The 27,218-nt window shown below is 43.5% G+C and overlaps 1 protein-coding gene across 2 annotated transcripts in view; it reads left to right on the forward strand.

Moving 5' to 3' along the window:
- The window catches only part of slc12a4 (solute carrier family 12 member 4), a 176,783-nt gene that overhangs the window by 32,138 nt on the left and 117,427 nt on the right, over nt 1-27,218 (forward strand). The window contains exon 1 of one of the 2 annotated variants that reach the window (XM_078210919.1): nt 19,158-19,377. The exons of the other annotated variant lie outside the window; for it this stretch is intronic. Coding sequence (XP_078067045.1) covers nt 19,242-19,377 — 136 coding nt within the window. The 5' untranslated portion in view covers nt 19,158-19,241. Of the gene's footprint in view, nt 1-19,157; nt 19,378-27,218 lie in introns of those variants that run through there. 2 annotated transcript variants of the gene reach the window in all.

Consider the following 27,218-nt stretch of genomic DNA (forward strand, 5'->3'; position numbering starts at 1 on the left):
TGCGCTACCTAATTAGTTAATTATGACAACAGAGCAATATAAGATTCTTTCAATCCACCCCATACCATCTTCAAGTAGACGGGCTGAAAAGAGAGCTTTAATGACATTCTGACCTGAATTTGTGTTGCACAATGTCCCAAACAGATTCAAAGTCCACAGGGGCTGCAAATGAATTAATCCTTGAAAGACCTCAAAAGATGCCGGGAAAATTCTAGTACTGGAGGCAACTAATAAGACAAAAATCGCCCTTGTCATAGAAACCTTACAGTGCAGAAAGAGGCCATTTGGCCCATCGAGTCTGCACCGACCACAATCCCACCCAGGCCCTATCCCCATATCCCCACATATTTACCTGCTAATCCGTCTAACCTATGCATCCCGGGACACTAAGGGGCAATTTAGCGTGGCCAATTAACCTAACCTGCACATCTTTGGACTTGTATGTGGATGTGACAAAAACTGTGAGGAGCTGCTCCTCTAATCACATGCTGTTCCTCTCCCATGCTTGCTGCTGATGGGCTCAGAGTTTATCAGCACCAAACATGGGGATGAAACAGCCTGTGATTGGAGGAGCAGTGGAAAGTGAGTGACAGTGCATGTGCCTGAGCAGTGAGAGGGCCTGGGGGCTGATATGTCATTAGAAAGAAAGTATTAACTTGAACCAGGTAGGAAGGCAAATGATAAAGGAGAGAGAGTTTATTTAACTTAATTTGATTCAATGTTTTTCCAGTTGAGCTTAGGTGTCATTTTTCCCACAGCCCAAAGGAAAACCTTTATTTTTCTGCACAGATCATGAGTAGCACCCAGCAGGTAAACTTGACATCAGGCTGATTGCTACCTCATCAAAGTCTTGGAGACTGACACCTATGTCCTGAAATTCCACAAGTACAAATAGGAAATGTATTTATCTGAAGTTCTTCTTTCTGCTGCTTTAGAAGAGAAAAGTTATCTTCAACATGTGCCAGGTACCTCAAAAAGAGTGACCCTGCCCATTTTGGGATGCTATCTAAAACAAAAAGTCCCATTTGTTCTGAAAATGGGATTTTGGCTCTGTTACCCATTCAAACATCTATAATTCTGGAAAAACAACATAGATACCTAGGTTTTATTTCCAGTAAGAATGACTTTATTTTTAACTAACCAAAGAATAGGCATTCTATAGAATCAGAGTCTTCCATTTTTGTTTAGACAAGGCAGACATCACAAATATTGAGAAAAAGCAAGTAATTGTGGGTGAATGAGAAACTGTGAGGGGCCACAACATTTTCACAATAAATGATATTCAAGAGCAAATTTAAACCTGTCGAAGGAATACTCAGCTGACTGTGAGCCAGGAAATCTTGAAGTCAATGAATCCCTTGCAAATGAACATGTGCAATTTCCACCTTAAGGCATCATCAGTTCAGGAGCTCCTGTAGGGTGTTGGGGGAAGTATGTTGCAGGGTGGGGGCGGGGGGGTGGGGCGGGGTAGTTGGTGAAATGCAGCAGTTACTACTGTGATGAACACTGTTAGCTGGATAATTTAATACTGAACAGTTTTATTTCATAAGTATTTGTATTTATGTGTTATCACATTTCATACACTGTGAATTACTTGAAGTGAAGTGATTCTGTTGGAGACAAACATGCAAGCATTTTGCCTAAACCAAGATCCTAAACAGTAATGAATGACTTGCACTTTTATAGTGCTTTTTATGATGACCTTAGGACATTTCAAAATGCTTTAAAAATCAGTGAAATACTTTAAGTGTAGTCACTGTTGAAATGAAGGAAACATGATGAGGTAAATTGTCAAGTATTTTCGAGGCGCCTAGGACGAGGGAGCATAATCTAAAAATTAGAACTTGATCTTTCCAGAGTGAAATTAGGAAATGCCATTTCATACAAAGAGTGGTAGAGGTTTGGAATTCTCTTCCACAAAAAGCATTTGATGCTCGGTCAATACCAATGCTGGATCAATTTTTAAATTTAAGTCTTAGATTGAGATCATTTAGGGTCCTGGAACCCCAAGGTATATTATGAAGCCAGACTAGATCCCAACAATTTTTCTATATTAGTGTAAATGTGAGGATAGGATACTTTGCTCGAGGACTAATTCTACTGACAAATTAAGGATCTTTTGTCAAAACAAGCTTTATTCATAACACAATTTAAATATAGCTCTAACAAAATGAAAAGCAGCTAAACTTTTAACAGTTGAACAATTGTTAAAATGAAAAGAAACAACTCTGATTTCTAACTTATCACTATTTCAGTTCCAAATAAGCAGCAGTCCTCGTAAAATCTCAAATGCCACTTAAAGTACAATTAGCAAACCCAGGCACCCAATATAAATTGGGTTAACAGCCTTGAAACTTTTAGAGAAGTTTTGATTTTAAGAGCAGCTTGCAGACTCTGTCTTTAAACAACCCCAGCTAGAAAACTGAACTCTAAACTGAAACTAAACCAGCCCCAAATCCTTGCTACAGATCTAGCTCCTCCCATTAATCACATTATCGCATGACCCTACATATCTAAACAAAAACCCAAGCTTCCATTCACTTAATCAAAAATTCCCCAGGGGACCTTTTCACCTATAAAGAAAAATCCAATAGCTCTCTCCTAAATAAAAACTACATGGCTAAAATGAGTAATTATCCTTCTTTCCCAGCATCTGAGCTGCATGTTTTCCAAACACGACTGCCTGTGTTTAAAAAAAACTGAATCTTAAAACAATCTCCCTTAAACATAAAACATATCAATAGCACAGTATCATCACCAATGTAATATTCAGTAAATGGGTGGAACAGGTTGGTTAAAACCTTCTGGCTTTGTGCATTGGTGTTGAAAGTGCATGAGCGTGACTTTACCAGTCCACAGAAGACATGTTAATGGTGATGGCTTTTTGGGTGTAGAGTGTTGATTATTTTCAACTATGGTGCCTAGGAAATTAATGCTTGCCTTGTGTGTGGTAGCTTTAATACTAATGGAGGGGCGATTGATTATTTGAGAATATCGATAATTCTACTAATTTTGATTCTGTGAGAGTCTAAACACTCTATGGCCCAAATCTTCTGAAGAGCAGCAATCATTGTCTGATTGCTGTTCTGCTTAAACATTCCCGAACTCAACACTGCTCCACATTTCTTTTCGTAATCTTTAAGCCCGGTTTCCCAGAAGTGCAGTGTACTGCATTCTTCGGATAGTCCCATCGTAGTGTTGTAGAGTGAGGAGAAGGAAGGACAGACAATACCTTCTATTTATGGCACTCCCTCCTTTGGAAGGAATAAATAGCTGCCATATGGTAAGTTTAAATGTCTAGTTTGATAGTGAATGAGTGAGTGGATAAGGTGGGTAGGGTGAGTGAGGTAACTGCATGAGGTGGCAGTCAGCTTGGGTTTTTGTTGAATCAGGAGGTTGGTCAGGTCCAGAAGGTAGTCAGTAGGGAAGGGAGGGGGGCAGGAGTTGGTCAGCGTGAGTAATTGCAGGGATGTCAGTTCTGTCATTACCCAGGAATTAGACTTGGTTTTAACCTGTCTAACATTTCCTGGGTAGCTATTCAGCTAAGTAGATCGGAACTGTCCAAATTCTTGGACTCTAGCTCAGAGTCTGAGACACTCTTGGAGGGTTCTGGAAGCAGGGGAATTGCCATTGGGGATTGAAACTTCCTGACCATTTCCCATTTAGGTCTTCAATGATCTGGAGACAAAATTTGGGTCTATCTGTCAGCGCAAACACAGAAGATTAATCTTACTAAGTGACTACATCACTTAAGAAAGGAATTAGTGAGAATTGCTCACTGGCACTCAATTTGGGTTTCATCAGGGTCACTCAGCTCCTGACCTCATTACAGCCTTGGTTCAAACATGGACAAAGGAACTGAACTCCAGAGGTGAGGTGAGCATGACTGCCCTTGACATCAAGGTAGCATTTGACTGAGTGTGGCATCAAGGAGCCCTTATGGAGTTAATGGGAATCAAGGGGAAATCTCTCCACTGGTTGGAGTCATGCCTAGAACAAAGGAAGCTGGTTGGTGTTGTAGAGATCAATTATCTCAATCCCAGGACATCGCTACAAGAGTTCCTCAGAGTAGCGTCCTAGGCCTAACCATTTTCAGATTCTTCATCAATGATCTTCCCACCCCACCCCCTATCATGTGAGAAGTGGAGATGGTCTCTAATGATTTCACAATGTTCAGTATCATTCACCTCTCCTCTGATACTGGAGCAGTTCATGTTCGAATGCAGCAAGACCTGGATAATATCAAAGCTTGAGCTGACAAGTGCCAAGTAACATTTGCGTCAAACAAGTGCTAGGGAATGACTGATTTCAGCAAGCGAGAATCTAACCATTATCACTTGATATTCAATGGCATTACCTTTGCTGAAGTCTCCACTATCAACATCCTGGGGATTGTCACTAAATTGGACTTGCCATATAAATACTGTGGCTACAGAAGAAAATCAGAGGCCAGAAATCCTGTGGCGAGTAACTCACCACCTGACTCTCTAAAGCCTGCCCACCATTGACAAGGCACAAGTCAGGAGTGTGATGGAGTACTCTTCACTTATTTGGATGGGTGCAGCTCCAACAACATTCAAGAAGCTTGATACCATGTAAGAGAAAGCAACCTGCTTGATCGGCAAACATTCACTCCCTCTACCACTGACACACAGTGGTAGCAGTGTGTACCATCTAAAATATGCATTGCAGGAACTCACCAAGGCTCCTTCAATAGCATTTTCCTAACCCACTATCACCACCATCTAGAGGACAAAGGTAGCAGACACATAGTCATTCTACCACTTGGAAATTCCTCTCCAAATCCCACACCATCCTGACTTGGAAATATAATCGCTGTTTTGTCACTGTCGCTGGGTTAAAATCCTGGAACTCCCTCCCTAACGGTACTGTGGGTGTACCCACACCTCAGGGACTGTAGTGGTTCAGGAAGTCAGCTCACCACCACCACCTCAAGGGCAATTAGGGATGGGCAATAAATGCTGACCTAACCAACGATGCCTACATTCCATGAATGAATTAGAAAAAAGAAAAAGGAGCCACTGAAAACTTTTTTAAAATGGTCCTAAGAATATATTGTTTTGACCCCTGGTCTCTAGGACTAATAGAATGCAGTTTCAGTTGTATTGTTTGCTCTCAGGAAGATACCCCCAAGAATGTACAGGATTCTGGCCTTTTAAATTTTCTATTACAAGGGGGCACGGGCTCAAGGTGAGAGGGGGAAGGTTTAAGGGAGATGTGCAGGGAAGTTTTTCACACACAGTAGAGGTGGAAGCAGGCCCATTGGCAACATTTAACAGGCGTCTGGTTGGGTACATGAATAAGGAGGGAATGGAGGGATATGGTCTGACTAAGGGCAGAAGGTTTTTTTTTAGTTAGGGCATCATGATCGGTATGGGTTTGGAGGGGCAAAGAGCCTATTCCTGGGCTGTACTTTTCTTTGTTCTTCTTTGAATTACTGTCCAGATGCTGAATTTCCAGTTCCTAACCTGCGATGTGTGGTAACAAAATGCCGTGATAAGGACAGAAATGTCATTGTCTATTTCGTATGGGCTGATTTATGTTGGTCAAGTTTGCATTAAAGAATCTTAAACATGTACATGACAACCACAAAAGCTAGTGCAAACGTAGTGCTATACATAGGCTGGGACTTTCTGCTCTCATTCATGTCGGGTGAGTTTGGGAACAGAAGTGGGAAATATTGCAAGGAGACCAAAGTTGCATTTCACAGTGGCATCCACACAGGCTCATATGCTGGAATCATACCTCCACATCACAGCTGCTGTCTCACAGCACCAGGGACCCTGGTTCAATTCCGGCCTCAGGTCATTGTCTGTGTGGAGTTTGTACGTTCTCCCCGTGCCTGTGTGGGTTTCCTCCGGGTGCTCCCGTTTCCTCCCACACTCCAAAGATGTATGGGTTAGGTTGATTGGCCATGCTAAATTGCCCTTTAGTGTCAGAGGAGCAAGCAGGGTAAATGCGTGGGGTTAGGGCCTGGGTGGAATTATCGGTGCAGGCTCGATGGACCGAATGGCCTCCTTCTGCACTGTAGGGATTCTATAAAATTCTACAAAATCAAAAAATCCATCCACAGCGACGTGATGTTAGAGTGGCGCAAAGCACGACTGGTCTCAGAAGGTGTGTAGCTGGCGAGCAGTACTTCCAGAGGTGCTTGGACTTGAGTGCAGCACTCGGGGAAGTGTTATACCAGCTTGATGCTGTGTTAAGCACCTGGGTAAAGATTGTTTCCTGGTTTGCTAGATGTGCGCTGGGGCAGCTTTTTAAAACTTGCACCTGGATCATTGAGTCGCTGATTTGATGCCTTGGCGGGCATATTAGAGGCCACCCGCCAGCATTATGTTATGGAACCCATGACTGCAATTTATTTGTTCTAAGTCACAGGTTATAGAACATAGAACAGTACAGCGCAGTATAGGCCCTTCGGCCCTCGATGGTGCGCCGACCTGTGAAACCAACCTAAAGCCCATCTAACCTACACTATTCCAATATCACCCAATGTTTATCCAATGACCATTTAAATGCCCTTGATGTTGGCGAGTCCACTACTGCTGCAGGCAGGGCATTCCACGCCCTTACTACTCTGAGTGAAGAACCTACCTCTGACATCTGTCCTATATCTATCACCCCTCAATTTAAAGCTATGTCCCCTCGTATTAGCTATCACCATCTGAGGAAAAAGGCTTTCGCTATCCACCCTATCTAATCCTCTGATCATCTTGTATGCCTCTATTAAGTCACCTCTTAACCTTCTCTCTAACGAAAATAACCTCAAGTCTCTCAGCCTTTCCTCATAAGACCTTCCCACCATACCAGGCAACATCCTAGTAAATCTCCTCTGCACCCTTTCCAATGCTTCCACATCCTTCCTATAATGCGGTGACCAGAACTGTACACAATATTCCAAGTGTGGCCGCACCAGAGTTTTGTATAGCTGCAACATGACCTCCTGGCTCCGAAACTCAATCCCTCTACCAATAAAAGCTAACACTCCGTATGCCTTCTTAACAACCCTATCAACCTGGGTGCCAACTTTCAGGGATCTATGCACATGGACACCAAGATCCATGTAAAGCACTATCTTAGCCGCTGTTCGGAATAAAATTGAGTTGAGTTTTAGGCTTGAATGAAATAATCCCCAGTATCGCATGAGGAGAGACTAAGTCGGTTAGACCACAGAATAGAATACCTACAGTGCAGAAGCAGATCATTCGTATATGACAGAAAAAACCGCTATTGCCATCGGTGGCCTCAAGGCCGCTTTTCCTGCCTGACATTGACCTTTGCCGATATCAGAGAAAATCTCACCCACAGAGTTTCGGACAAGTCAGATAAGGTGCCCCATGCAAGGCTTATTGAGAAAGTGAAGGGGCATGGGATACTAGGGGACATTGCTTTGTGGATTTCGAATTGGCTTGCCCACAGAAGGCAAAGAGTGGTTGTAGTTGGGTCTTTTTCAGCCTGGAGGTCGGTCACCAATGGAGTGCCCCAGCGATCTGTTCTGGGACCCTTGCTCTTTGTGATTTTTATAAAGGACCTGGATGAGGAAGTGGAAGGATGGGTTGGCAAGTTTGCTGATGACACAAAGGATGGTGGTGTTGTGGATAGTGTAGAGGGATGTCAGCAGTTGCAATGAGACATAGATAAGATGCAAGACTGGGCGGAGAAGTGGCAGATGGACTTCAACCCAGATAAGTGTGTGGTGGTTCATTTTGGCAGGTCGAATAGGATGAAAGAATATAATGTTAAGGGTAAGACGCTTGGCAGTGTGGAAGATCAGAAGGATCTTGGGGTCCGGGTTCATAGGACACTCAAAGCAGTGTCGCAGGTAGAGGCTATAATTAAGAGGGCGTATGGAATACTGGCCTTCATCAATAGAGGAATTGAGTCTAGAAATCGGGAGATAATGCTGCAGCGGTATAGGACCCTGGTCAGACCCCACCTGGAGTACTGTGCCCAGTTCTGGTCGCCTCATTACAGAAAGGATGTGGAAGCCATAGAAAGGGTGCAGAGGAGATTTTCAAGGATGTTGCCTGGATTAGATGGCATGCCTTATGAGGATAGGTTGAGAGAGCTAGGTCTTTTCTCCTTGGAGAGGCGAAGGATGAGAGGTGACCTGATAGAGGTGTATAAGATGTTGAGAGGTATTGATAGAGTGGATTCTCAGAGGCTTTTACCCAGGGCTGGAATGGTTGCCACAAGAGGTCACAGGTTTAGGATGCTGGGGAGTAGGTACAGAGGAGATGTTAGGGGTAAGTTTTTCACTCCGAGGGTGGTGGGTGTGTGGAGGCGGATTTGATAGGGTCTTTTAAGAGACTTTTGGATAAGTTCATGGAAGTTAGTAAGATAGAGGGTTATAGGTAAGCCTAGTAGGTAGGGACATGTTCGGCGCAACTTGTGGGCCGAAGGGCCTGTTTGTGCTGTAGCTTTTCTATGTTCTAAGTCATGATGCCTTGATTTTACTTTGTATATTAAGTTACAGGCTCACTAGGCACAACAGTGCTGAGTGTTGAAAAGCTGTACTGAAGTACGTTATGTTCAGTGGACAATATGTTCATTGGATTACACACATCACATCTACCACACAAGCCTGTTAAGATCCGTTTTCTCCCATGAGAAAGTCAGTCTTTGTATCATTGTCATCCCAAAGAAAGGTGAGTTTATCAATGTCTGGTCCAAGAGAAGGATTGGGACAAGAAAGGGGGATGTGAATGGAGAGTAATGCAGCGAAGTGATCAGAGCTGGCCTTATCTGATTGATACAAGGCGAGTGAGACCAGATGAGATGGCAAGGTCAGAGGCTGTATCTGTCAATGTGGGTTGAGGAATTTATATAGAAGGACCAGATTCCATAATAGATGAAGATGAGATCTCTCTGAGCAGCTCAATAATCCCTTACATAGAGGCATAATGCAAGAAAACTTTTGTTGCTGGATTTCCACCCCATTGCTAGATGACCTGCAATGGGTGGTGGAGGTTGGGATCTGTGTGAGGTGGTATTGGGACAAGAGCATATTGTTCTGTCTGTATTATCAATAGCAAAATTATTTGATACCGATTGCTAGCTGAAATTTGCTGCTGTGCACAAGAAATTTTTGAGAACCTGGACTTTCAAGTATCTCTCAACTTAGTTATTGGCTAGTATCATTTAGCACATAGGCCTGTTGCATTCTGCACTTATCAAACCATCAGGGTTTTATTGGATTACATTTGCAGCTTTCAGAGTAAAGCCTGTTCCTGCCGCTGTTTGAAATTCTGTTTTGGCAGGCTGGGGATTAGGTCCTCGCATACAATGATGAAATTGAATGGACATGTGAGGATCATTTTGTGCATGCCACCAGCATATTTGTCTTTTTACTTGGGGTGTCAGAACTGTATTCAGAAGCTACCAGGATGGTGCTTGTGCACCAGAGTTTTATATTGAGTTTCTACCCCTGTGGTCATTCCCCTGAAAAATAGATGTGCTGCTTTTGCATACTGTTGAGGGGAATGACCTCTCAGAGGAAAGCAACAACAGCCAAAATCATGACGCCACGTTGGTTCTGTTGTAGAGGGGAGGAGTAAAAAGTGTGAGAATGCAATAGTTATAGGGAATTCAATTGTAAGGGGAATGGATAGGCGTTTCTGTGGCTGCAAACAAGACTCCGAGATTCTATGTTGCCTCCCTGGTGCTAGGGTCAAGGATTTCTCAGAGTGGTTACAGGACACTCTGGTGGGATAGGGTGACCAGCCAGTGGTCATGGAAACACCAAGGGGCAAAACGCATTAGTAGGGATTGTAGATAGACCCCCAAACTGCAGTGGTGATGTTGGTAATGACATTAAACAGGAAATTAGAGATCTATGCAATAAAGGAACATCTGTAATTATGGGCAATTTTAATCTGCATATAGATTGAACAAATCAAATTAGTCACAATACCGTAGAGGAGGAATTCCTGAGCACAATCTTGCAGCCCGTTCGTGCCACACTCCCGCTGCAGCGAGGTCAGGGAATTTGTCGGCTAGTCAAATCTTGGTTCACTGTGGCAGGATGGGAAAATCCCACCGGCGTGAACAGTGATAAGATTCTGGCCACGGAGTGTACATGAGATAGTTTTCTGGACCAGTAAGTTGAGAAATCAACTAGAGAGCAGGCCATTCTAGACTGGGTATTATGTGATGAGAAAGGAATAATTGGCCATCTAGTTGTGTGAGACCCCTTGGGGATGAGTGACGTGATAGAATTTTTCATCAAGATGGAGAAGGGCGTAGTTGATTCTGAAACTAGGGTCCTGAACCTTAGTAAAGGAAACTATAATGATATGAGTCATGAGTTGGCACGGATTGGGAAACGTTATTTAAAGGGATGACGGTGGATAGGCAATGGCAAACATTCAAGGAGCACATAGGTTAACTGCAACAATTGTTTATTCCTGTCTGGTGCAAAAGTAAAACTGGAAAGGTAGCCAAACCATGGCTTACAAGGGAAATTAGAGATATTATTAAATCCAAGGGAGAGGCATACAAATTGATCAAGAAAACAACAGACCTGAGGATTGGAAGCAGTTTAGAATTCAGGAAAGGAGGGCCAAGAGACGGGTTAAAAAGAGGAAAATAGAGTACATGAGTAAGCTTGCGGGGAACATAAAAACTGATTGAAAAAGTTTCCTGAGGTATGTGAGGAAAAAAAGATTGGTGAAGGCAAATGTTACAATCAGAACATTTACAATCAGAAACAGGGGAACTTATAATGGGGGAAAAAACACCGGCTGACCAACTGAAGTCATACTTTGGTTTCATCTTCACAAAGAAGGACAGAAATAAGATACCAGAAATGTTGGGGAGCACGGGTTTAGTAAGAGGAAGGAACTGAAGGAGATCAGTATTTGTCAAGAAATGGTGTTGGGGAATTGATGAGATTGAAGGCCGATAAATCCCAAGAGCCTGATAATCTATATCCCAGAGCACTTAAGGAAGTGGTTGGAGAATAGTGGATGCATTGCTGATCATCTTCCAAGATTCTATAGACTCTGGAACACTTCCTACAGAATGGAGGGTAACTAATGTAACCCCACTATTCAAAAAGGAAGGTAGAGAGAAAACAGGGAATTACAGACCAGTAAGCCCGACGTTGGTCGTGGGGAAAATTCTAGAATTCATTATCAAAGATTTTATAGCAAAATACTTGGAAAACAATGACAGGATTGAACAGAGTCAGCATGGATTAATGAAAGGGAAATCATGCTTAACAAATCTGGGCGCGGGGTCACGTGGGTGGACATTTTGTAGTTTTTTATTTAAAAGCTACTTACCTGGGGGGAGGGCTTTCATTGTTCATCTGGAGCAAGAGAGAGAGGAGTGTTTGGTGGTTACAGTAAAAAGGGTAAGGGTGCGACTTTAATTATTTATTTTTTCGCGGGGTTGTAGTGATTTAAAAGTTTAAGTTTAAACCAGAAGTAGACCGGGCGCGGGGTCACGTGGGCGGACATTTTGTAGTTTTTTAAAGCGCGCGAAGTATAAAAGGGAGGCCGCAGTATACAGCGGGCAGTGGAGTGAGTGGGAAGCAGAATGTGAACTGTAAGGGCTTTGGTCACAGGGCTTCGGGGTAAGGGTGAGCAAGGGTGAGTTTCAAATCTTAGTTCTTTAACTCTTAACTTTTCTCTGTGTGCCTTGTTAAAAAGGGTCAAATATGAGTGTGAGGCCAGTTTGTTGTTCTGGGTGTATGATGTGGGAGGTCCTGGAGACTCCTAGCCTCCCAGACGCCCATATCTGCGCCAGGTGCATTGAGTTGCAGCACCTACAGGACCGGGTAATTGAGTTGGAGCTGGAGCTTGATGACCTTCGTCTGATGAGGGAGATTGAGCAGACAGTTGATACCAGTCACAGAAACATGGTTATACCGGGGCCAAGGGAGTCAGAAAAGTGGGTAAAAGCCAGGAAGGGGAAAGCTCGGGTGACAGAGAGCACCCCATTGGGTGTGCCTCTACACAACAAGTACTCCTGCCTTAGCACTGCTAGGGGGGACAGCCCGCCTGGGGGAAGCAGCAGTGGCCGTGTCTCCAGAGTGGAGGCCAGCCCTGTAACTCAGAGGGCTAAGGAAAAGCGGAGGACGGCAGTGTTGATCAGGGACTCGACAGTAAGGGGGACGGACAGATGTTTTTGCGGAGGCAGGCGGGAGTCTCGGATGGTGGTCTGCCTCCCTGGGGCCGGGATCCAGGATGTCGCTGGGCGAGTCCCAGAAATCCTGAGGTGGGAGGGAGAAGAGCCAGAGGTAGCGGTACATATTGGTACCGCTGATGTGGGTAGGAAGGGGAAAGGGGTCATGAAAAGAGAGTATAGGGAATTAGGGAGACAGCTGAGAAGAAGGAAAGCAAGGGTAGTAATCTCAGGATTGCTGCCTGTGCCATGGGAAGGTGAGGACAGAAATGGAGTGAGGTGGAGGACGAATGTGTGGCTGAGGGACTGGTGCAGGGGCAGGGATTCAGGTTCCTGGACCATTGGGACCTCTTCGGGGGCAGGTGTGACCTGTACACAAAAAACGGGTGGCACTTGAATCCCAGGGGGACCAATGTCCTGGCGGGAAGGTTGGCTAAGGCTACTGGGGAGAATTTAAACTAGATAGGTTGGGGGGAGGGGATCGAGATGAGGTGACTGGGAGCGAGGAAGTTAGCTCGCAAACAGAGAAGGGTTATAGACAGGGTAAGAGGGAGGAGGTAAATAACATTTCAACAATTCGGGTCCAGATGAAAGCTGGAATAAGGACACTTTGCCTGAATGCACGAAGCATTCGGAACAAAGTAAATGAGTTGATGGCACAAATCAGCACAAATGGGTATGATCTAGTGGCCATTACAGAAACGTGGTTACAGGGTGACCAGGACTGGGAAATGAATATCCAGGGGTATCAGGCATTTAGGAAGGATAGACAGGATTGGAAAGCTGGTGGGGTAGCTCTGTTAATAAAGGATAATATCAGGGTAGTAGTGAGGAACGACATAGGCTCTGAGGAGCAAAACGTGGAATCATTATGGGTGGAGATAAGGAATAGTAGGGGGAGAAAGACACTAGTAGACGTGGTCTATAGGCCCCCAAATAATAATGTTGAGGTGGGGAGGGCTATAAACAAACAAATAATGGATGCGTGCAAAAACGGAACAGCAATAATCATGGGCGATTTTAACCTGCATATTGATTGGCTAACTCAAGTTGGACGTGGTGGGATGGAGGAAGAGTTCTTAGAATGCTGTCGGGATAGTTTCCTTGAACAGTATGTTACAGAGCCTACGAGGGAACGAGTTATCTTAGATCTGGTAATGTGTAACGAGACAGGTAGAATTAAGGATCTTCTTGTGAACGACCCTCTTGGGTCGAGTGATCACAATATGGTTGAATTTCTGGTGCAGATGGAGGGTGAGAAAGTAGGGTCCCAAACCAATGTCCTCTGCTTGAACAGAGGGGAGTACGATAGGATGAGGGCTGAATTGGCTAGGGTGGACTGGGCGAACAGACTGGTAGGTAGGACAGCTGAGGAACAATGGAGGATTTTTAAGGATATCTTTTTCAGTACTCAGCAAAAATACATTCCGGTGATAAAGAAGGACTGTAAGAAAAGGGATAGCCAGCCATGGATAACGAAGGAAATAAAGGAGAGTATTAAATTAAAAACCGATGCGTACAGAGTGGCCAAAAATAGTGGAGACTTAGAAGATTGGGAAAGCTTTAAAAAAACAACAAAGAATGACTAAGAAAGCGATAAAGAAAGGAAAGTTAGATTATGAAACTAAACTAGCTCTAAACATAAAAAATAATAGTAAAAGTTTTTACAAATATATAAAAAGGAATAGAGTGGCTCGAGTGAATGTTGGACCCTTGGAGGACGAGAGGGGGGATTTAATAGTGGAAAACGAGGAAATGGCTGAGACTTTAAATAGGTTTTTTGTGTCGGTCTTCACAGTGGAAGACACAAATAGTTTACCGAATATTAACGATAGAGGGTTGGTAGGAGGAGAGGTACTCAATACAATTATTGTTACTAGAGAGGCAGTGCTTGGTAGACTAACGGGACTGAAGGTGGACAAGTCCCCGGGCCCGGATGGAATGCATCCCAGGGTACTGAAAGAAATGTCAGGGGTAATAGCGGATGCGTTAGTGGTTATTTATCAAAATTCACTGAACTCTGGGGTAGTGCCAGCTGATTGGAAAACAGCTACTGTTACACTGCTGTTTAAAAAAGGAGGTAGACAAAAGGCGGGTAACTACAGGCCGATTAGCTTAACGTCTGTAGTTGGGAAAATGCTGGAATCCATCATTAAAGAAGAAATAGCAGGCCATCTGGATAAGAATGGTTCGATCAAGCAGACGCAGCATGGATTCATGAGAGGAAAGTCGTTTTTGACGAACTTACTGGATTTTTATGAAGATGTGACTAGTGCAGTTGACGGAGGGGAACCGGTAGATGTAGTGTTTTTGGATTTCCTAAAGGCATTCGATAAGCTGCCTCACAAAAGGTTGCTGCAGAAGATTGGGGCACACGGAGTTGGGGGTAGGGTGTTAGCGTGGATTGGGGATTGGCTATCTGACAGAAAGCAGAGAGTCGGAATAAATGGGTGCTTTTCTGGTTGGCAGATGGTGACTAGTGGTGTGCCGCAGGGATCGGTACTGGGGCCTCAACTGTTTACTATTTACATAGATGATCTGGAGGAGGGGACTGAGTGTAGGGTAACAAAGTTTGCTGACCACACGAAGATAAGTGGGAAAGTGAATTGCGTGGAGGAAGCGGAAGGTCTGCAGAGAGATTTGAATAGGCTGAGTGAGTGGGCGAGGATCTGGCAGATGGAGTATAACGTTGGCAAATGCGAGGTTATTCACTTTGGAAGAAATAATAGCAAATTGGATTATTATTTAAATGGAAAAAAATTACAACATGCTACTGTGCAAAGGGACCTGAGGGTCCTTGTGCATGAGTCGCAAAAACTCAGTCTGCAAGTACAACAGTGATCAAGAAGGCAAATAGGATGTTGGCATTTATCGCGAGGGGGATAGAATATAAAAGCAGAGAAGTCTTGCTGCATCTGTACAAGACATTGGTGAGGCTGCAGCTGGAATACTGTGTGCAGTTTTGGTCCCCTTACTTGCGAAAGGATATATTGGCCTTGGAGGGAGTGCAGAGAAGGTTCACCAGGTTGATACCGGAGATGAGGGGTGTAGATTATGAGGAGCGATTGAGCAGATTAGGTGTGTACTCGTTGGAGTTCAGAAGGCTATGGGGTGATCTTATAGAGGCATATAAGATAATGAAGGGGCTGGATAGGGTAGAGGTGGAGAGATTCTTTCCACTTAGAAAGGAAACCAGAACTAGAGGGCACAGCCTCAAAATAAAGGGGGGTCAGTTTAGGACAGAGTTGAGGAGGAACTTCTTCTCTCAGAGGGTGGTGAATCTCTGGGATTCTCTGTCCACTGAAGTGGTGGAGGCTACCTCGTTGAATATGTTTAAGTCACGGATAGATGGATTTCTGATAGGTAGGGGAATTAAGGGTTATGGGGAGCAGGCGGGTAAGTGGAACTGATTCACTTCAGATCAGCCATGATCTTATTGAATGGCAAGGCAGGCTCAAGGGGTTAGATGGCCTTCTCCTGCTCCTATTTCTTATGTTCTTACTGGAATTCTTTGAGGATGTAACTAGAGTTGATGAAAGGGAACCAGTGTATGTGGTTTATTTGGACTTTCAGAAAGCTTTCAACGAAGTCCCACAGAAGAGATTAGCATGTAAAATTAAAGCATATTGATATGGATAGTGTATTGAGATAGATAGAAAATTCATTGGCATACAGGAAACAAAGTAGGAATAAACGGTCTTTTGCCAAATTCAGGCAGTGACTAGTGGGGCACCACAGGGATCAGTGCTGAGACCTCAGCTATGCACTATATAAATGATTTAGATTAGGGCATTAAATGTAATATCTCTAAATTTGCAGATGACACAAAGTTGGGTGGGAGGGTGAGCTGCGAGGAGGATGCAAAGATCCCTCACTGTGATTTGGACAAGTTGGGCAAATGATTGGCAGATGCAGTATAATTTGGATAAATTTGAGGTTATCCACTTTGGAAGAAAAAATGGGAAGGAAAATTACTATCTGGCCATAAATTAGGAGGGGAATGTGCGACGAGATCTGGGTGGCCTCGTACACCAGTCACTGAAGGTGAGCATGCGGATGCAACAGACAGTAAGAAAGGCAAATGGTATGTTGGCCTTCATAGTGAGAGAATTCAAGTACAGGAGCAGGAATGTCTTGATGCAATTATACAGGGCCTTGGTGAGGTCACACCTGGAACATTGAGTGCAGTTTTGGCCTCCTTATCTGAAGAAGAATGTTCTTGCATTAGAGGGAGTACAGAGAAGGTTTACTAGTCTGATTCCTGGGATGGCAGGACTGACATATGAGGAAAGATTGAGTCGGTTAGGATTGTATTTGCTGGAGTTCAGAAGAATGAAGGGGGATCTCATAGAAATCTATAAAATTCTACTGGACTTGATGGGGTAGATGCAAGAAGGATGTTACCGATGGTGGGGTGACCAGAACCAGAAATCCCAATCTGAGGATATTTGGCAGACCGTTTAGGACAGAGATAAGGAGAAATTTCTTCACCCTGTGAATGGTCAGCCAATGGAATTAGTTCAGGCCAAAACATTGAATATTTTCAAGAAGCAGTTAGCTATAGCACTTGAGATGAAGAGAAACAAAGGATATTGGGGGAAGGCAGGATCAGGCGATTGAGTTGGATGATCAGTTATGACCATAATGAATGGAGGAGCAGGCTCAAAGGGTGGAATGGCCTCCTTCTGCTCCTTTTTCTATGTTTACCCAATTGAGGAGTTTGGTTGCTAGCAACCTGCTTGTGGTAGAGTGCCTCTTTAGAGGGCAAGCTCTCGAAGGTCAATCAGGCTGGATCAGGCGAATCCGAGAGCTGAACGTGGATTTTCCTCACCAGTTAAGAGTCTGGAGTCGTGGAGTACAGTAGCCATTATCACACTCTCTGAACATAGTTATTTACCTTAACAAACTGTTCATTTGTTAATTTACTTGGTGCTCGCCTGTCTTTGCAAAATACTACATTTGGCGATGAGGTTCAGTCGGAGTGCCTCCCTACTGCTACAGAAATCGGGAGAGAACACCTCGTGTGAAATTCTTCTTGAATTTGATTTTGATTTGATTTATTATTGTCATATGGATTGGTATACAGTGAAAAATATTGTTTCGTGCGCACTATACAGACAAAGCATACCGTTCACAGAAGGAAATGAGAGAGTGCAGAATGTAGTGTTACAGTCATAGCTAGGGTGCAGAGAAAGATCAACTTAATGCAAGGTAAATCCATTCAAAACTCTGACAGCAGCAGGAAAGAAGCTGTTTTTCAGTCGGTTGGTACGTGCCCTCAGACTTTTGTATCTTTTCCCCTAACTTGTTCAGCAGTCTAAAGTGTCAAATTGCCTCTTTTTGGGAAACTAGACCCATTCGACCCTAACACGGAGCAGTGGGTGCAAATATTGAATGCCTGCTCTGTTTTTAAGGCCAATGAAATGGTTGGGGGTGGGTGGGGGGGGGGGTGGGAATGGGGAGAAGCAGTGGGCAATCCTATGAACAGCCTACAGGCTCCAACCTATAGCCTGATAAGGAAACTGACTTCTCCAGTTGTCCCCGACTCCAAAACTTTCGAGGAACTTGTGGAATTAGTTAAGGGTCACCTGAAGCTCTTGGTGATAATGCAACGACACAAATTTAATTTGTGACAAAAGCCCCATGGGGCATCAATAGCAGTGTTCGTGGCATGCTTAAGCCAAGTGGCTGAATAGTGTGAGTTCAGGTCTGCACTTAACAACATGTTGAGAGATAGGCTAGTCTGTGGTGTTAGCAACATGACTATACAAAATAAATTATTAGCATAGGCAGAGATTACTTTAAAGAAGGTATTCGAGTCGCCCCGGCTCTAGAAAGTGCTGAAAGGAGGGTAATGAAGCAGCAGAGCGTGCAAGCAAGTGAGGTCCAGCAGATTTAGTGGGAAACTGCTGTTAGTTGAGGCGCCAAGGAGGAGGCTGCAAAAAGTAATGAGCAAAAGGCTTGGAGCAAAAGAGAGTGCAGAGGTACAGGAAATTCATTCCACAGACTAGGAGCAATGAAGAATGCCACCAGTGAGGGAGAGATCACCCCCAGAAGAGATGTGAATTCAGGGAAGCTACATGTAATGCCTGCAATAGGAGGGGGCACATTAGGAGCAATTGCAAGACCAAGCAGAACCTACCGGGGGACCAGTACACAGTGCTGAAAATAGCCCTCAATCCTGAAGCATGAAGGTCAACGTTAAGGGGGACAAGATGGCCCCAATTATGATTGTGTTGATGGTAAACAGTCAGCTACTCAGAATGGAGGTGGACATGGGTGCCTCTGCTACAGTTGTGGATGAACAAATGTATCGTTATATACAAAGAGGGGTTCAACCCGTCAAGTTAAGAAGCACGATTGCCAAACTAGCAACATGTACTGGGGAAACTTTAAGGCTACTAGGAATAACAAACCCTTCAGCTACCGGCATCGGTCATCTTAACCACCTCTAATAGTAGTAGGTGGTGGCAATGATAAAATCGCATGGACATGTGGGTGTCAGAACTGTATATAGAAGCTGCCAGGCCTGTGCTTGTACACAAGAGTTTTATTAAGAGTTTCTACCCAAGTGCAGAGTTTTGTTGCTGGCAACCCGCTACTGCAAACGAGGTTATAAAGAAAATGATAGTATTTGTCGTGAGCAAAAATAAAACGGTCAAACTTGCCTTTTTAGTAAAATCACTTGTTGCATAGAATGTTACATTTGTTTTAGTTTGGAAGCATAAGCTGCTTTAGAAAGATTTTTTTGTTTCAAATCAGGACTTGTTTAGAAGCAGAGTTAGATCTCAGTGTCAAATATTTAATTTCCAAAATAACAGTGCTGGAATACTTGTTTAATTCAACCTTTTACTGTACCTGTTCTGTATACTTCCAGATGTCATTGGCAGCTAAGGACAAAGTCTAGGAGTCACTTACCAGAATTTCAGGCAATTCACCGAGGTTTACAGCTCAGACTTTGGGAGGAGTTCAGAATATAGTAATTTCCTTCCAGAGGAAGTGACCACACAGTGTTGGTATGCAATCTAAGCAAAGGAGTTTTCTGTTCAGCTCAGTAAAAAGAGCAGAGCCAGACTGGGCTGCGAAAAATGCATCAGTTTACGGTAGTCCCAGTAAAAGACCAGCATAAATCGGACTATGATAGTTTGGAAGGAGTGACCTTGGTTGATTATAGAGAGGCTGGACATTGTTCAGGAGACTCAAATGATACAGTAAGCTCTGACGGTAAGTTGTGAAAACTTGAGTCTCTTTTCAGCTGCTTCTCTATTCTGCTAACTTGCCTTGCCCTCCCACTCCAAAAATCTCCCAAACTGTCCATAAGCTGAGTATTGAAGTATAAAATCGAATAAAAAATATCTAGGGTTGCATAGCTTCTTTATTCAAGGTTTCTTCTTTGTGATCTATTATTTTGCAAGTGTGCTGAATGTAGATTCACAGTATTCAGCAATCCTCTTTTGTGTCGTCTGTGGTAAACTTGGGAATAGTGTAAGGATGAATTCAAGTGAGGTCATGACCAGCTTCTTTCTAATGTAAGTGGAATGTGAAACAACAATATGAGCTGCAATCTGTTTTTAAGTTAATTAAGTAGTGATTTTTTTTGTACACGATGTTCTTTGCATGCGTTAAACTTTATATATGAATAGTACAAACAAGTTTGTGGTGTGTGTAGAGAGAAAGTTACTCATGTATTCTGTTTCATATTAGAAGAATGTACTTTTTTTGTATAGAGACGATGCTATTGTACTAATGGTGTATGGATGTTGGTTAAAGCTGTATTTCTGCATCATGACAAAAGTGCACAGTATTTTAGCCAGGCACATTGGGTGCCGCTGGTTTACAGGAAAACGTTGTCACTGTAGAAATTGAGCAGATTGGGTTTGCGATCAGTTATGATGCAAGATTTATTTCTTGTGAACTACATGCCTCTGGTCTATTTATACAGTAGCTGTAATGAATGCTTATTTGTTTTTAAAGAACACTGTTGGCTGTGCTTAAATATTTTCACTAATGTAAGCTTTTTCTTTGTTAATGACTTTGGTTTGTGTACAGAAAGACTGCTTTTGGTTATAAAAGTGCTTAATGCATTTGTAATACATTGAATTTGATAGTTATATCTGTCTTCATGTAATGGTAATACATTAGAAATTGAAATATTTGGGTAAATGTGGAATGCTACAAATCCTTGATTGCTGCAGACACATTCTCTCATTCTAATAATGTTACCCATTCTTGTATTCTTGAGTGGACTCACACTGTACCTATTTCCACTTGTTTGCTGGAAAGATCTGGTAGAGTAACGACTCCTTGTGACTTGAGTTAGACTTAATGTCCAGATTGTCCAGTGACCGGATAGTTGGAGACTCCCAAGATGCACTACAGGGCTCCTTAGAATTTCCATTGCAATGACTCCATGAGAATTGGCTGTGAAGTTTTAATTTCCTTTCTACAACTTTCCTGCTCACTGCTGTTTTGAGTTGGAGACTGGATAGTTCTGACTTACTTACCTGGATAGCTACTCGATAGGAGCAAAGAAATGGCAGACGATTAAGTAAATGTTTTGCATCTGTCTTTACTGTAGTGTAGAGGATACTACAAGCATCCCAGAAATATTTTTAAAATACAGGAGAGGAATTAAATACAGTCACCATTACCAGAGAATTAGTTTTAGGCAAACAAATGGGTTAAAGGCTGACAAGTCCCCTGTACCTGATGGTTTACACCCAGAATTTTAAAGGAAGTAGCTACAGAGATTGTGGATGCATTGGTAGTCATTTTCCAAAAATCTTTGGATTCTGGAACCGTACCAAAGGATTGGAAAACTAACAATGTGCACCTTTGTTCAAAAAGGGAAGGGAGGCAAAATGCAGGCAATTACAGGCCAGTTAGTCTAACTTCAGTTATTGGAAAAATATTAGAATCGATCATTAAGGAGAGAATAGCAGTGCATTTGACAAGTCATAATCTGATCAAGCAGAGTAAGCATAATTTCATGAAGGGGAAATCATGTCTGACTAACTTACTAAAGTTCTTCGAGGATGTATCAGCCAGTGTAGATAGAGGAGAACCAGTCGATGCATGTTTGGATTTTCAAAAGTATTTGGTAAGGTGACCCACAAAAGGTTACTATGCAAGATTGGAGCTCATGATGTTGAAGGTAATATCCTGGCATGGATAGAGGATTGGCTAACTAACAGGAAGCAGCGAGGAGTGATAAGAAAGGGGATCTTTCTCGGGTTGGAGGGCAGTAACCAGTGGAGTGCCAAAGGGATCAATGCTGGGTCCACAGCTCTTCACAATATATATTAACAAGTTGGAGAAAGGAACAGATTTGTAGATGATACAAAAGCAGGATGTAAGGAGGATATAAATAGTTTACAGGGAAATATTGGCAGGTTAAGTGAGTGGGCAGAAAGTTGGCAAATGAAATTCATGTAGGAAAATGTGAGATTGTTCATTTTGGAAGATAGAATGAGAAGGTAGATTATTATTTGAATGGAGAGAGACTGCAGAAAGCTGGAGCACAAAGGGACTTGAGGGTCCTTGTTCATGAAACCCAGAAAGCTAGCAAAGAGGTGCAGAGGATAATAGGAAAGGCAAATGGAATGCTGGCTTTTATTTCAAGGGGGGCTGAAGTATAAATGTAGAAGTGTTGCTGCTACAAGGAACTAGTGAGGCTACATTAGAATATTGTGTCCCTTATTTAAGGAAAGATATATTATCATTGGAGGCACTACAGATAAGGTTTACTAGGATGATGCCTGGTATGGAGGGACTGCCAAATGAGGAAAGATTAAACCGATTGGATCTGTACTCCTTGGAGTTCAGAAGAACAAGGGGTGATATGATTGAAACATACATGAATCTTAGGGGTTAGACAGAGTAAATGTTGGAAGGATGTTTCCACTCGTGGGAGAGTGTAGGACCAGAGGGAATAGTCGCAGAATAAGGGGATGCTCATTTAAGATGGATTTGAGGAACAATTTCTTCTCTCAAAGAGTGGGAAACCTTTGGAATTCTTTACCCTGGAGAGCTGTGGAGGCCAAGTCCTAATCAATAAAGGAATTCGGGGTTACAGAGATAAGGCAGGAAAGTGGACTCAGTGAGTATTAGATCAGCCATGATCTTTTTAAATATTTCTTATGGAGTAGGGTCTTATCAAGGAAATGTTAGATTGAAAAATCCCAGACTAACTCCTGGGTAACTTTCACACTAACCCAACCACTTGGCTTAGCCTCAATCCAAACTTAACGTAAAAGGTTTTCTTATTTAAAAGTATTTGAGTCTTACCTTTTTTATTTTTAATGGGAGGAGTAATGCTGGGAAGCAGAAACCCATATCAGACATACGCACCTCTCTCCTCTATGCACGCAGTCACCTCTTTCTCTCCCTCGTGCACGCAGTAGCACCTCGCTCTCCCTAGCACATGGGCACTCCCCTCTCTCTCCCTCGCACACGGACCGCTCCTCTCTCTCTCCCTCGCGCACGCAGTCGCATCTCTCTCTCTCTCTCCCTCGCACATGCAGTCGCACCTCTCTCTCTCCCTCGCACATGCAGTCGCACCTCTCTCTCTCTCGCGCATGCAGTCGCACCTCTCTCTCCCTCGCGCACGCAGTCGCACCTCTCTCTCTCGCACGCAGTCGCACCTCTCTCCCTCCTTCGCGCATGCAGTCGCACCTCTCTCCCTTGCACACGCAGTCGCACCTCTGTCTCTCCCTTGCACACGCAGTCGCACCTCTGTCTCTCCCTTGCACACGCAGTCGCACCTCTGTCTCTCCCTTGCACACGCAGTCGCACCTCTGTCTCTCCCTTGCACACGCAGTCGCACCTCTGTCTCTCCCTTGCACACGCAGTCGCACCTCTGTCTCTCCCTTGCACACGCAGTCGCACCTCTGTCTCTCCCTTGCACACGCAGTCGCACCTCTGTCTCTCTCGCTCTCTCTCTCCCTCATGCACGCAGTCACCTCTCTCTCGCTCTCTCTCTCTCTCCCTCACGCGCATATCACTCTCGCTCGCACCTGCATGTCTCTCTCTTTCGCATGTACCTCGCATCCTTCTCCCTGACAGGGGCACCTTTCTCTCGCACACACCTGTCCACTCACGCCCACCCCTTCTCGGGCTCGTGTACACTGTGGATCCGATTGGACAAGTAACTCTGTAGCATTTTTTCAAATTTTACAAATATTTGCCCTGTCACTTACCCCTGAATTCTGTGGAGCCCAGTTTGGGACCCCTGTTCTAAAGATGAATGAATACAGGACCATTTAAATCATTGTCTTCTCAAGGAACTCTCCCGTCCACCGCAATTTCTCCAGATGTAATGTCACCAAGGTTCTGGATAACTGCAGTAAGGCATCCCTACTTCTGAACTCAAATCTTCTTGCAATGAAGGCCAGCATACCAATTGCCTTCCCAACTGCTTGCTGCACCTGCACGTTTGCTTTCAGTGACTGGGCTACAAGGAAACACAGATCCCTTTGTTCATCAACATTTACCAATCTATCTCCATTTAAATAATACTCTTCTGTTTTTCACACTGAAGTGTATAACTTCACACTTATCCACGTTATAATGCATCTGCCATTTATTTGCCCACTCGCTCAACTTGGTCTAAATCACCTTGAAGCCTCTTAACATCCTCGTCACTACTCCCATTCCCACCAAGTTTCATGTCATCAACAAACTTGGAAATATTACATTTGGTTCTCTTATTCGAATCATTGATGTATATTGTGAATAACTGGAGCCCAAGCATTGATCCCTGCCTTACCTCACTAGTCACCACTCTGAAAAGGACCCATTTATTTATGTTTCCTGTCTGCTAGCCACTTCTCAAGGCATGCCAATATATTATCCCCAATCTCCTGTGCTTTAATTTTGCGTGCTAACTTCCTATGTAGGACTTCCTCAAAAGCTTTCGAAAACTTCAATTCCACCACGTCTACTGATTCTCCCTTATTTTTTCTGCTGGTTACGTCCTCAAAATAACTCCAGCAGGTTTGTCAAAAATGATTTGCCTTTCATAAATCCATGTTGACTTTGTCTCATCCTGCTGGTCCTGTTACCACTTCCTTTATAATAGGCTCTTAACATTTTTCTTACTACTGATAGGCTAATTCCCTTTTTGTCCCCTCCCTTTCAAATAGTGGGGCTACATTTGTGACCCAAGCTGCTGGGACTGTTCCAGAGTCTACAGAATTTTGGAAGATGACAACCAACGCATCCACTATTTCCATGATCATCACCTTTAGTACCGTGGGATGTAGATTATCAGGCCCTGGGGATTTAGCGGATTTCAGTTCCATTAACTTCTTCAGCATTATTTTGTAGTAACACTAATTACTTTCACTACCTCCTTCTCACTAAACTCTTGGTCCTAGGAAGCTATTTGATTTGATTTATTATTGTCACATATTTTACTATGCAGTGAAAAGTATTGTTTCTTGCACACTATACAGCCAAAGCTTACGGTTCATAGAGAAGAAAATAAGAGGGTGCAGAATGTAGTGTTACAGTCATGGTTAGGGTGTAGAAAAAGACCAACTTAATATGAGGTAAGTCCATTCAAATGTCAGATAGCAGCAGGGAAGAACCTGTTCTTGTGTCGGTTGGTATGTGACCTCAGAATTTTGTATCTTTTTCCCACGGAAGAAGGTGGAAGAGAGTATGCCCGGGCTGCGTGGGGTCCTTGATTATGCTGACCGCTTTTCCAAGGCAGCGGGAAGTGTAGGCAGAGTTAATGGATGGGAGGCTGGTTTGTGTGATGGATTGGGCTACATTCTCAACCCTTTGTAGTTTCTTGCAGTCTTGGACATACCAAGCTGTGATACAAGCAGAAAGAATGCTTTCTCTGGTGCATTTGTAAAAGTTGGTGAGAGTCATAACGGACATGCCAAATTCTCTTCACCTCCTGAGAAAGTAGAGGCATTGGTGGGCTTTCTTAACTATAGCATTGGCGTGGAGGGACCAGGACAGGTTGTTGGTGATCTGGACATCTAGAAGCATAAAGCTCTTGACCATTTCCACTTCATCCCCGTTTATGTAGTCCTCCACTACGCTTCCTGAAGTCGATGACTATCTCCTTCATTTTGCTGACATTGAGGGAGAGATTATTGTTGTTGCACTACTTCACCAAATTCTCTGTCTCTTTCCTATACTCTGTCTCATCATTGTTTGAGATCCGACCCACTACGGTGGTGTCATCAGCAAACTTGAAAATCGAGTTGGAGGAGAATTTGGCTACACAGTCATAGGTGTATGAAGAGTATAGTAAAGGACTGAGGACACAGCCTTGTGGGGCACCGGTGTTGAGGATGATCATGGAGGTGTTGTTGCCTAACCTTACTGATTGTGGTCTGTGGGTTAGTAAGTCTAGGATCTAGTCTCAGAGGGAGGAGCCGAGCCCCATGTCTTCCTCCGCGAGAAAAGGTATGATCATTGTTCATTTGGTATGATTTGTATTCAGATAATGAAAAAGAAGAATATCTCAATGGGTTGCTTTACTTGTGTTGAAGCAGAATAATTTCTCAGCATTGTGTTATTCATCCCGAGCAGATCCAGTCTCCTTCAATCTCTTTTTTTTGGTGTCTGTCTGCTTCCAAAAGCCTGGCAGTCTTTCTTGGCCTATGTTCTTGAAAAAACTCCCACTCTGTCACAAAATCAGCTACTTTCACAGACATTTTTAAAATTCATTCATAGAATGAGGCTCTCACTGGGAAGTTCAGCATTTATTGCCTATCCTTTCGTTGCCCTTGAAGGTGATGGTGAGCCGCTTTTTTGAACATAATTGACTGGTTTGCTCGGCCATTCCAGAGGGCAGTTAAGAGTCAACCACATTATTTGGGTCTGGAATCACATATGACACAGACTAGGTAAGGATGGCAGGTTTCCTTCCCTAAAGGACGTTAGTACGCCAGATGGATTTTTACAGTCAATTGTTTCATGTTGACCAAACTGAAAGTAACTTTTTTATTCCAGCTTTATTTAATAAAAGTTAAATTCCTGGGGCGGAGGATTCGCCTTAAGAGGAAAGATTGAGTAGGTCAGGTCTATACTCAATTGAATTGAGAAGAATGAGAGGTGATCTTTGTGATATATGTATATGTTGTATGTTGGGGTTTGGGGTGCGGACTGTCCCTTTAAGAGTGTGGGTCAGGTGACTCCTGGGCAAGGAGCTCCGCCCCTTCGATGAAGAGACAGAGAGCTGGATACTTTGTACAGAGTGCTTTAGTGCTAACCTGGCAACCAATAACATAGGCAATGACCTGGTTGTATCGGTTTCCTTAAATACCATAGGGAGCAAAACCTTCACTGTTTTGAGAAGCTTGGTACAACCTGAAAAACCAGCTGAGAAGAGTTACCAAGAATTGTGTGACGTATTAAAAGCTCACTTCGCTCCCAGCCATTGATGATTACGGAGTGTTTCCAATTCTATGAGACCAACTCGAAGGGGAGTCCATTGCAATTCTGTCATATGAGGAGAGACTAAATCGGTTAGGGTTATATTCACTGGAGTTTAAAAGAGTGAGAGGGAATCCCATAGAAACTTATAAAATTCTACCAGGGTTAGACAGAATGTTCGCAATGGTGGGGGAGTCCAGAACTAGGGGTCATAGTTTGGGGATAAGGGGTAAACCTTTTTGAACTGAGGTCAGGAGAAATTTCTTTACTGAGAGGGTGATGAATGTGTTGAATTCACTACCACAGAATGTAGTTGAGGCCAAAATATGTGATTTCGAGAAGAAATTAGATATGGCTCTTGGGGTGAAAGGAATCAAGGGATATGGGGGGGAAGGAGGGTCAGGATATTGAATTTGATGATCAGCCATGATCAAAATAAATGGCAGAGCAAGCTTGAAGCGCTGAATGGCTTACTCTTGCTTCTAGTTTCTATGTAATTCGTGGCAACTCTGAAGAGACTGGCAGAGTACTGCAAGTTTGGAAATGTACTCCAGGGTGTCTTACGGGACCGCCTGGTTTGTGGCCTCCGGCATGACGCCTTCCAGCAGGAGTTATTGACTGACAAGAATTTCCAGTTTAAGTCTGCATTAGAGATCGCAACTTCTCTG

This window comes from Mustelus asterias, chromosome 4 (assembly GCF_964213995.1).
Source record: "Mustelus asterias chromosome 4, sMusAst1.hap1.1, whole genome shotgun sequence".
Lineage (NCBI taxonomy): Eukaryota > Metazoa > Chordata > Chondrichthyes > Carcharhiniformes > Triakidae > Mustelus > Mustelus asterias.